The sequence below is a fragment of the Manis pentadactyla genome, chromosome 9 (genome assembly GCF_030020395.1).
Source record: "Manis pentadactyla isolate mManPen7 chromosome 9, mManPen7.hap1, whole genome shotgun sequence".
In the NCBI taxonomy this organism is placed as follows: Eukaryota; Metazoa; Chordata; class Mammalia; order Pholidota; family Manidae; genus Manis; species Manis pentadactyla.
In genome coordinates, this window is record NC_080027.1 from 10,266,445 (window position 1) to 10,279,149 (window position 12,705).

General features: G+C 44.1%; 1 protein-coding gene across 4 annotated transcripts in view; it reads right to left on the minus strand.

Moving 5' to 3' along the window:
- AP2A2 (adaptor related protein complex 2 subunit alpha 2) overlaps nucleotides 1-12,705 on the minus strand; it is a 107,781-nt gene that overhangs the window by 42,676 nt on the left and 52,400 nt on the right. For all 4 annotated transcript variants that reach the window (XM_036875833.2, XM_036875832.2, XM_036875831.2 and 1 more), the window contains exon 2: nucleotides 1,793-1,861. In XM_036875833.2, coding sequence (XP_036731728.1) covers nucleotides 1,793-1,861 — 69 coding nt within the window. The remainder of the gene's footprint in view (nucleotides 1-1,792; nucleotides 1,862-12,705) is intronic.

Here is a 12,705-nt window from a genome sequence, read left to right on the forward strand (position 1 = left end):
CATGGCAGGAAGGCCAGGAGGAAAACCTTGTTGCACACACACCAAGGGAGCAACCACAGCAAATGCAGCCCACCCTGAACAGGACCTGGAGACTCAGAACAGACCACTGCACCTCGGGAAGGAGAGAAGCCCACACGGAGAAGGGGAAAGTGGAAGAGCTCTGGTCAGTCAGGACCCCAGCCCTTCCCCATCCCAGCCCACAAGCAGGAGGAAGAGGAACACAGTCAGGAGAGAGAGGTGCTCAGGAGCTCTGCTCGCCTGGCCCTGGAGATCTGCTCTGGGAAGACAAGTCCACAGTGCATTGAGCTTTGGTGATGAGTGGGACTGGCCACCAGGGAGAGCAGAGTTGCAGCACTCTGAGAGGCCAAGACGCCAGCTGCTTGTGGAGGTCAGACTACACTCCCTCAGTCTGCTGAGACCCAACACAGAGGCAGCAGTTTGAAAGATTTACCAGCAACAAGTAGGGTGCCAGAGGGAGAAGGGTTGTACAAGGCTCTCTCTGCAGGAGAAAGGGCAGGTGGAAAACACTTCCCCAGCCCTCCCTCAGCCCAACAGGTCAGGTGCTCGTGGAAGCCCCCAACGCTCCATCCCCTCGCTGGTGGCTCAGCCCCGGGGCGCTTTCCTGAACACACACCTGGCCCCACAGCATTACTCTTTGCTGCCTAGCAGGCAGAGGGAGGCTTTCCCAACTTTCTCAGCCCTATGTCAACCCAACTGGGGAGGTGCCCTGCAATCCCACTCCCACCCCCAGCAGCCCTGCCTCACTCCAGGGCAGGCAGAGGGTGGCCCTGCCCACAAGGATCCCAGCAGCAGCCACTGCTCTGATCACAAAAGGCTGGCGGAGGAAAACTGCCGGCTGCAACAGAAAGAGATAGACCACTGCTGACTGCAGACAGACAGAAAGGTGGCCCCACCCACAGCCCACCAACTACAACTGGGGCTCCATTGCAAAGGAGAACCAGGCACTGGGGAGTAGAGAAGCTTGAGCTTCTGTGCACCAGAGGACGCCTTCTTCATAAAGCCATTACTCTCTAGACCAGGAAGCATAGCAGATCTATGCTAATATGAAGGAAGAAACACAGAAACCCTGACAAAATGAGGAGGCAGAGGAATATGTTCAAAACAAAATTACAGGGTAAGGCACCAGAAAGAGGGCTAAATGAAATGGAGACCACCAATCTTCTCGATAAAGATTTCAAAGTAAGTCATAAATATGCTCACAGGTCTGCAGAAAAACATTGAAGATCTCAGAGAGGACATCAAAAAAGAGATAGAAGAGCTGAAAAAAGCCACTCAGAGCTGAAGAATACAGTAACCGAAATGAAATATACAATGGCGGGAATGAAGAATAGATTGCTGCAAGTAGAGGACAATCAGTGAGATGGAAATTAGAGACCAGGAACACAGTGAAGCTGAGGAACACAGAGAAAAAAAAATCTCTACAAATGAAAGAATGTTAAGAGAGCTGTGTGACCAATCCAAAAGAAACAATATTTACATAATAGGGGTACCAGAAGGAGAAGAGAGACACAAAGGGGTAGGAAGTCCCTTTGAGAAAATAAATAATTGTTGAAAACTTCCCAAATCTGGGAAAGGAAACAGACACTCAGGTCATAGAAGTACAGAGATCCCCTAATAAAAGGAACCCAAGGAAGACAACACTAAGACATATAATATTTTAATTAAAATGGCAAAGATTAAGAATAAGGAGAGAGTACTGAAAGCAGCCAGAGAGCCACCCCACATAAAATTGACCACAGAGCATTTCATGACAAAGGTTAAATGCACTTACCTTTAAATTTTGATCTAATGTTTGCCAGCTCTTTGTTTATTCTCTTTATTTCTGCTTCTTTACTTTTGCCTAAAAAAGAACACAAATACATTCTTACTTGAAATAATTTCCAAACAAATACCCATTCCCCAACAAGACAGATAACATCAGAATTAAAGGCAGAACCGTCGCTTTAAGGAGCCCAAGGGAAGAAGCAATGTGTCTCCAACTAAGCCACTCAAAACAGCTGAGGCAGAAGCCAGGGGCCTTGACACCCACCAGCTTGGCCTTCCCAGGTCAAGAGGCAGCAAGTACATGGTGGCAGCCACTCTACAAAGGCAGATGATTTGCGGCACCATTTCTAACACCACCTTTCTGCCTAGGTTCTGTAACGCAAAGCACTCCAACACATGCCAAATGTTTCCCTCAATAAATCACTATCAGCTGAGAAAGAGGATTAAAGATGGCGGGTGAGAAGTGAAACAGAGGCTTCCTCCTAAAACCGCATGTAATACAAAAATATAATTAATACAACTAATCCTGAGAGAGCAACAGGAAAGAGGACTGCACCAGACTGCATACACCTGGAGAAAAGAGCAGACCTCACAGAACAGGGTAACGTACCAAAGCTGAGGCCCAATGGGACCCAAGCCCTTCCCCTACCCCAGCTCACCGGCAGAAGGAAGAAAAATGGAGCGGGGAGGGAGTGGAGGCCTGGGACTGCTGAATACCTAACTCTGGAGATTTGCTCTGGGAGCACAAACCTGCATTTCATGGTGCTTGCATGGTACACTCATGATTAGAGGGGTGGAAAGCTAAGACAGGCAGAATTCCTGGAGAGAATGAGATTCCAGCCACTTGTGGAAAGCGGGGATGCATATCTGGCTGCTCTGGGACAAAAGAAAGGCGGGCAGTCTGAGAAACTTTCTAACAAGGAAGCCTTTAGCAAGAGGGCTGCTAAAGGGGCAAGGATTGCACAGAGCTTACTGCTCAGGAGAAAGGACAGGTAGACAAAATTGTCCGGGTGAACTCTGCCCAGTAGGTTAGGAGCTTTCACGATCTTAAGGTGCTCCAGCTCCCTGGCTGGCTACACAGCTCCAAGGACCCCCTCCGTGATACGCAGCCTCTGAGCCTTTCTCCCGACCAGCCCCACCTGGCTAACAAACAGGCAAACCATACCCTGGTGTTAGGCCAGCCAGAGGGAAGATCTGTCTACAGCAACTACAAACACAAAGCATAGAGGCTTATAACTGTGTGCACAGCCCACTGGTTCAGGCAGTGCAGACAGGCACAACAGCCAAGAAGCAGGAAACAGTTCTTTCCTCCCTAGGCACCAATACCACTCCCCTGCGACCCCCGACATTGCTTCAAGGGCTGAGCAGCTCCAGAGAGTAGAGCTTCTGGACACTAAAGGGCGCCATATACAAATACGAAACACCAAAGGAACCTGGTTCAAAGTAAAACTATTAATACAACTCCTGAAAATATTTAAATGACATCAACCTCATGAATCTTCCTGAAAGAGTTCAAAATAAAAATCATTAACATGCTCATGAAGGTACAGAAAGATATTCAAGAACTCAGGAATGAATTCCAGTCAGAGATCCAATCATTGAAGAGCACAATGGACGGTATTAAAAGCAGATTAGATATGGTGGGAGAGACGATAAATGAAATACAAACTAGAGAAGAAGAATACAAAGAAGCTGAGGCACAGGGAGAAAAAAGGATCTCTAAGAATGAAAGAATATTGAGAGAACTGTGTGACCAATCCAAACAGAACAATATTTGCATTATAGGGGTACCAGAAGAAGAAGAGAGAAAAAGGGATAGAAAGTGTCTTTGAGGAGGTAATTGCTGAAAACTTCCCCAATCTGGGGAAGGAGATAATCTCTCAGGCCATGGAGATCCACAGATCTCCCAACACAAGGGACCCAAGGAAGACAACACTAAGACATATAGTAATTAAAATGGCAAAGATAAAGGATAAGGACAAACTATTAAAAGCAGCCAGAGAGAGAAATAAGATCACATACAAAGGAAAGCCCATCAGGCTATCATCAGACTTCTCAGCAGAAACCTTACAGGCCAGAAGGGAGTGGCATGATGTATTTAATGCAATGAGGCAGAAGGGCCTCAAACCAAGATTACTTTATCCAGCAAGTTATCATTAAAATTTGGAGGGATTAAATAATTTCCAGAAAAGAAAAAGCTGAGAGAATTTACCTCCCAAAAACCATCTCTACAGTGTATTTTGGAGGGACTGCTATAGATGGAAGTGTTCCTAAGGTTTAATAGCTGTCACCAGAGGTAATAAAACCACAGTAAAGAAAGTAGAACAGTTAATTACTAAGCAAATGCAAAATTAAATTAACTATCCCCAAAGTCAATCAAGGGATAGACAAAGAGTACAGATATATACTAATATATAAAGAATGGAGGAGGAAGAAAAAGGAGAAAAAGAAAAGAACCCTTAGGTTGTGTTTGTAATAGCATATTAATTGAGTTAAATTAGACTCTTTGATGGTAAAGAAGTTAACCTTGAACCTTTGGTAACCATGAATCTAAAGCCTGCAATGGCAATAAGTACATACCTACTGATAATCCCCTTAGTGTAAATGGACTGAATGCACCAATCAAAAGACGTAGAGTCACTGAATGGATAAAAAAGCAAGACCCATCTATATGCTGCTTACAAGAGACTCACCTCAAACCCAAACACATACACAGACTAAAAGTGAAGGGATGGAAAAAGATATTTCATGCAACTAATAGGGAGAAAAAAGCAGGAGTTGCAGTACTTGTATCAGACAAAATAGACTTCAAAACAAAGAAAGTCACAAGAGACAAAGAAGGACATTACATAATGATAAAAGGGTCAGCCCATAACAGTTACCAAAGGGAAAGGGACTGGGGAGGATGGGTGGGAAGGGAGGGATAAGGGATGGGGGGGGAAGAAAGGGGACTGTACAACACAGAGAAGACAAGTAGTGATTCTACAGCATCGTACTACGCTGATGGACAGCAACTGTAATCAGGTATGTCAGGGGGACTTGGTGATGGGGGGAGTCTAGTAAACATAATGATCCTCGTGTAATTGCAGATTAATGATACCAAAAAAAAAAAAAAAGGTCAGTCCAACAAGAAGATATAACCATTATAAATATCTATGCACCCAACACAAGAGCACCTACATATGTGAAACAAATACTAACAGAATTAAAAGGGGAAATAGAAGGCAACATATTCACTCCACTCACTTTGAAGGACAGATCAACCAGACAGAAAATAAGTAAGGACACAGAGGCACTGAACAACACATTAGAACAGATGGACCTAAAAGACATCTACAGAACTCTACACCCAAAAGCGGCAGAATACATATTCTTCTCAAGTGCACGTGGAACATTTTCAAGAATAGATCATATACTAGGCCATAAAAACAGCCTCGGTAAATTAAAAAAGATTGAAATTGTACCAACCAGTTTCTCAGACCACAAAGGTATGAAACTAGATATAAATTAAGTAAAGAAAATGAAAAATCCCACAAACACACAGAGGCTTCACAACATGCTCCTAAATAACCAATGGATCAATGACCAAAACAGAGATCAAGTACTATATGGAGACAAATTACAACAATATTCAACACCGCAAAATCTGTGGGATGCAGCGAAGGCCATGCTAAGAGGAAAGTATATTGCAATACAGGCCTACCTCAGGAAAGAAGAACAACCCCATACGAGCAGTTTAAACTCACAATTAACAAAACTAGAAAAAGAACAAATGAGGCCAAAGTCAGTAGAAGGAGGGACATAATAAAGATAAGAGCAGAAATAAGTAAAATCAAGAAGAATGAAATAGAATCAATGAAAGGAAGAGCTGGTTCTTCAAGAAAATAAACAAAATAGATAAACCCCTAGCCAGACTTATCAAGAAAAAAAGAGAGTCTACTCACATAAACAGAATCAGAAATAAGAAAGGAAAAATCACTACGGACACCACAGAAATACAAAGAATTAGTAGAGAATACTATGAAAATCTATATGCTAACAAACTGGATAAGCTAGAAGAAATGGACAACTTTCTAGAAAAATACAACCTTTCAAGACTGACCCAGAAAGAAACAGAAAATCTGAACACACCAATTACCAGCAATGAAATTGAACTGGTAATCAAAAACCTACCTAAGAACAAAACTCCTGGACCAGATGGCGTCACCGCTGAATTTTATCAAACATTTAGTGAAGAACTAATAACCATCCTCCTGAAACTTTTCCAAAGAGTAGAAGAGGAGGGAATATTTCCAAACTCATTGTATGAGGCCAGCATCACTCTAATACCAAAACCAGGCAAAGACATCACAAAAAATTACAGACCAATATCCCTGATGAACATAGATGCAAAAATACTCAAAAAATATTGGCAAACCGAATTCAAAAATACATCAAAAAGATAATCCATCATGATCAAGTAGGATTTATTCCAGGAATGCAAGGATGGTACAATATTCGAAAATCCATCAACATCACCCACCACATCAACAAAAAGGACAAAAACCACATGATCATTTCCATAGATGCTGAAAAATTCAACATCCATTCATGATAAAAACTCTCAACAAAATGGGTATAGAGGGCAAGTACCTCAACATAATAAAGGCCATATATGACAAACCCACAGCCAACATCATACTCAACAGTGAGAAGCTGAAAAGCTTTTCCTCTAAGATAGGGAACAAGGCATGGATGTCTACTCTCCCCGCTTTCATTCAACATAGTACTGGAGGTCCTACCCATGGCAATCAGACAACACAAAGAAATAAAAGGCATCCAGATTGGTAAGGAAGAAGTCAAACTGTCCCTCTTTGCAGATGACATGATATTGTACATAAAAAACCCTAAGAATCCACTCCAAAACTACTAGCTCTAATATCTGAATTCAGCAAAGTTGTAGGATACAAAATTAATAAGCAGAAATCTGTGGCATTCCTATATACTAACAATGAACTAGCAGAGAGACAAATCAAGAAAACAATTCCATTCACAGTTGCACCAAAAAGAATAAAATACCTAGGAATAAACCTAACCAAGGAAGTGAAAGACCTATACTCTGAAAACTACAAGACACTCATGAGAGAAATTAAAGAAGACACTAATAAATGAAAACATATCCCATGCTCATGGATAGGAAGAATTAATATTGTCAAAATGACCTTCCTGCCTAAAACAATTCACAGATTCAGTGCAATTCCTATCAAAATACCAACAGCATTCTTCAACAAAATAGAGAAAATCGTTCTAAAATTCATATGGAACCACAAAAGACCTCGAATAGCCAAAGTAATCCTGAGAAGGAAGAATAAAGCAGGGGGGATTATGCTCCCCAACTTCAAGCTCTACTACAAAGCCATAGTAATCAAGACAATTTGGTACTGGCGCAAGAACAGACCCATAGACCAGTGGAACAGACTAGAGAGCCCTGATATAAACCCAAACATATATGGTCGATTAATATATGATAAAGGAGCCATGGACATACAATGGGGAAATGACAACCTCTTCAACAGCTGGTGTTGACAAAACTGGACAGCTACGTGCAAGAGAATGAAACTGGATTATTGTTTAACCCCATATATAAAAGTAAACTTGAAATGGATCAAAGACTTGAATGTAAGTCATGAAACCATAAAACTCTTAGAAGACAACATAGGCAAACATCTCCTGAATATAAGCATGAGCAACTTCTTCCTGAATGCATCTCCTTGAGCAAGGGAAACAAAAGCAAAAATGAACTCATGGGACTACATCAAACTAAAAAGTTTCTGTACAGCAAAGGACACCATCAACAGAACAAAAAGGCATCCTACAGTATGGGAGAATATATTTGTAAATGACATATCCAACAAGGGATTAACATCCAAAATATATAAAGAACTCACACACCTCAACACTCAAAAAGCAAATAACCCAATTAACAAATGGGCAGAAGATATGAAGAGACAGTTCTCCAAAGAAGAAATTCAGATGGCCAACAGACACATGAAAAGATGCTTCACATCACTAATCATCAGGGAAATGCAAATTAAAACCACAATGAGATATCACCTCACACCAGTAAGGATGGTCAGCATCGATAAGACTAAAAACAGCAAATGCTGGCGAGGATGCGGAGAAAGGGGAACCCTCCTACACTGCTGGTGGGAATGTAAGCTAGTTTAACCATGTGGAAAGCAATATGGAGGTTCCTCAAAAAACTAAAAATAGAAATACCATTTGACCCGGGAATCCCACTCCTTGGAATTTACCCAAAGAAAACAACTTCTCAGATTCAAAAAGACATATACACCCCTATATTTATCACAGCACTTTTTACAATAGCCAAGATATGGAAGCAACCTAAGTGTCCATCAGTAGATCAATGGATAAAGATGTGCTACATATACACAATGGAATACTATTCAGCCGTAAGAAAGAAACAAATCCTACCATTTGCAACAACATGGATGGAACTGGAGGACATTATGCTCAGTGAAACAAGCCAGACAGAGAAAGACAAGTGCCAAATGTTCCCTCATTTGTGGGGTATATCAACAAAGCAAAACTGAAGGAACAAAATAGCAGCAGACTCAGAGACTCCAAGAAGGAACTAGTGGTTACCAAAGGGGAGGGGGTTGGGATGGTCGGTGGGGAGGGAGGGAGAAGGGGATTGAGGGGTATTATGTTTAGTACACATGGTGTGGAGGATCAAGGGGAGAGCAGTGTAGCACAGAGAAGGCACATAGTGGATCTGTGGCATCTTACTACACTGATGGACAGTGACTGCATTGGGGTATGGGTGGGGACTTGATAATATGGGTAAATGTAGTAACAACATTGCTTTTTCATGTGAAACCTTCGTAAGAGTGTATATCAATAATACCTTAACAAAAAAAAATTTTTTTAATCACTATCAGCTGACAGTTTCCTCCTAAAATTGACTTGAAATGCCTGCCATACAGGACAGTCCAAAATCAGTAAGGACAAAATTTTAACTACTATAGTTCTCCATTTGTTTTCCATATGAAATTCACCAAACTACAGAACCTGATTATGGACACTTTTAAAATAAATACTCAATTTATGTTTGGGAATTCTCCATTACATAAAAAAGGGACAGAAGGTATATTACATATATATATATGAAAGTAAAACTTTCACTACATCCTATGCCTACTGCTAAACTGGCCTTAATTCAGCTAACATCTGCCTGTATGGGGAAAGTCAGATGTGGAGTAGAGGTTGGACCACATGCAGTTTCAGTCCACCTTGACCAGGTGTGGTAACTGAGGTCTAATAAGCACAGGGGATTTTCTAGTGCTAACATCTTAAGAAACATGGTAAAATAGAAGAAAGTATTCATCACACAGGGTAAGGGTAATTGTACGTGAAAATGAGTCTGCAAACTTCTGTCACTTTGAAAGCAGGAATGACGTTTACTATGAAGGCCCTCCCCAGGCCATCCCTGCTTTAGTGCTTCATTTCCAGAACCTAGGCAGAAAGGCTTCCACAGCCACCCCACTGGATCCTCGCCAGCACCCACCTCCAGAAAACATCTCCCCTCTAGGAACTTATCTCGCCTCCTCCAGCAGGGTGACCTCCTCTCTCAGGGACACTCCCACATCATTTATCTCTCACCATTAATTTGCTAATAGGGCTCAAGGTCGGCTGAGTGCACGGAGGCCTGCTGTGAGCCTAGAGCCGCCTGGGAGGCTCCCTCACCTGGCACACCTCCTACCTCAGGGAGCTGCTGAGGCAGCTGCGGAGGGCAGATGCTGGAGACCTTCACCAAACAGGCACAGTTCGGTGGCTCTGGGGCCAAAGGTAGAGGAGCACAGGCTGACAAGGCTTGCCACACCTGTCCGCTCCACCAGCCACTCTCTTCCCAGCTCTGACCTCCTCCCGTCCTCAGAGCCCCATTTCCTCATCTGTAAGACTGCTGAGCAGCTGAAAGCCCCCTGAGGCATCAAGCGGGTGTGGTGGAGAGCAGTGGCCCTCAGGACCTGGAGTGGCAGGTCAAAGACCACAACTTTACCTTAAAACTGTTCTTAAAAAGTAACACCTTTGCTGAAGTAGGCTTTCTGGACCTGGCTGAAATCACATCTTGGGAGTCTTCTGCCAATGTCCATGAAGACCACAGCCAGCTTCACACAGTGAGTGGGGAAGAGTGTACACCACGCCCAGGAGGGCCTGTGTGCGCACTGGGGCACGTATGCACTTCCTACAGCCGTACAGAAATTGTGGGTCTGTGCTTCTCTCTCTGGTGTGTGCACCCTAGTCTGCCTACCCAAACCCTAGGGAAAAAAACAGACCCTCTGAGTGGCAGAAACTAACATTGTACAGAGACTCAAAGGGGTCACAGCATAGCAGAAATAATACAATGAGCTGGGGCAGTGGAAAGAGGAAATAAGTTAAATGAACTATCGATTTTGATAGAGGAAATTGATAGATATTACCCAAGACTGGTAAATCACAAAATACAACTAAAAGCACATAATTCAGTTATAGGGGAAACCACAGAGAAATGGAATCAAAAGGTTAAAGCCGACCTCCTTTGTGGACAATCCCAGGCCTGGGACAAGAACCTAGGACTTTTCTTTGAAAGCTTTTCTTAAGTGACCAGTTCACAACACGCACACACACACTTTTAACCAGGGTTCTCCGGAGAGAGGCAAATGCACACAGTGACAAGGCACGCATATGAGGCTGGAACCTAAGGGCAGCTGATTCACGGCACAAGCACAGTTCTCTCGAAAGGAAAACCACAAAAGCCCCCAGACTTCGTGGCAATAGTCTGTGAGAGAAAAGGCAGAGACCTGTAGCCATCAGAGCCCTAAGCAGACTCAGGTGACCTTGGAGCACCGAGTGTGAGGACCAGGGGCTGGGGCAGGAAAGGAACACGGCCTCAAGGAGCAGGGAGGGTCTGCAGAAGCAGGCTGAGGGGTCGGTGAACCTCCCGACCACCAGGTGGAGACAGCGGAGGTGCACAGTGTGACAGAAGGTCCCCTGGACCCTGCCTTCTCCAACAGCTCAGAAAACTAATTTCACATAAAAATAAGCAACAGGAAAGTACTGAGGTCAGATTCCATACAAAGAGGCTGTAAGAACAAAGAACAGGGGGACAGAAAGGACCAAAACTGGGGCCTCCCAGTACCAAATAAGCCAAAGCCATTTAAAAATCTGTTACAAAAAGCCAGACATTAGGTAACAGAAATCAGGGAAATTGCAAATAAAAAGTCATTTCAGAGATGGAGAATGAATTAGAATGAATACAAGAACAAACATGACAGAGGTCTTGAGAGAAAAGATGAAAAGAAAGTTGTTTAAATAAAAAAGAAATGAAGAAAAGGGCGGAGCCAAGATGGCGGCGTGAATAGAGCAGCGGAAATCTCCTCCCAAAACCACATATATCTATGAAAATATAACAAAGACAACTCTTCCTAGAATAAAGACCAGAGGACACAGGTCAACATCCAGACAACATCCACACCTGCGAGAACCCAGAGCCTCGCGAAGGAGGTAAGATACAAGCCCCGGCCCCGCGGGAGCCGAGCGCCCCTCCCCCCAGCTCCCAGCAGGAGAAGAATAGGCAGAGCAGGAGGGAGACGGAGCCCAGGACTGCCGAACACCCAGCCCCCGCCATCCGGGCCAGAGTGTAGACACAGTGCGTGTGCGGGGGGCCCTGGATACTAGGGAAACAGGGCAGCAAGAACAGTGAGTGGGTACCGGAGGCCTGGCGCCAGAGGACACCAGAAAAGCGAGCGACCATTTTTGTCGTTGTTGTTGTAGCTGTTGTTTTGTTAAGGTGAGCGCTTTTTGGAAGTCTTAAAGGGACAGGGACTCCAATACCAGGGAAACAGGGCAGCAAGACCGGCAAGCGGATATCGGAGGCCGGCGCCAGAGAACAAAAGAAAAGAGAGCGGCCATTTTTTTGTTGTTGTTGTTGTTGTTTTGTTTTGGCGAGCGCTCTTTGGAAGTCTTAAAGGGATAGGGACCCCAATACTAGGGCAACAGGGCAGCAAGATCGATGAGCAGGTGCCTAAGGCTGGCGCCGGAGAATAAAGACAAACAAGTGGCCATTTTTTATTTATTTTTTATTTATTTATTTATTTGTTTGTTTGTTTTTTGTGGTCGTTGTTTTGTTTTGGCGGGTGCTTTTTGGAAGTCTTCAAGGGGCAGGGCGGGACACTTAATCCAGAGGCAGGGAATCCGGGGATCTCTGGGCACCCTAACCCCTGGGCTGCAGGGAGCACTGAGGCCCCTTGCGGAGATAAATAGCCTCCCGCTGCTCCCCCTCCAACGCGACTCCACCACTTTGGAGCAGCTGCCCGAGCCAGGCCACGCCCACAGCAACAGCGGAGATTAACTCCATAGCAGCCGGCCAGGAAGCAGAAGCCCTGTCTGCGCGCAGCTGCGCAGCACAAGCCACTAGAGGTCGCTGTTCTCCCAGGAGAGGAGGGCCACAAACCAACAAGAAAGGAAGTCCTTCCAGCCGTCACTCATCCCAGTTCTGCAGACTATTCCTATCACCATGAAAAGGCAAAGCTACAGGCAGACAAAGATCACAGAGACAACACCAGAGAAGGAGACAGACCTAACCAGTCTTCCTGACAAAGAATTCAAAATAAAAATCATAAACATGCTGACAGAGATGCAGAGAAATACGCAAGAGAAATGGGATGAAGTCCGGAGGGAGATCACAGATGCCAGAAAGGAGATTACAGAAATGAAACAAACTCTGGAAGGATTTATAAGCAGAATGGATAGGATGCAAGAGGCCATTGATGGAATTGAAACCAGAGAACAGGAACGCATAGAAGCTGACATAGAGAGAGATAAAAGGATCTCCAGGAATGAAACAATATTATGAGAACTGTGTGACCAATCCAAAAGGAC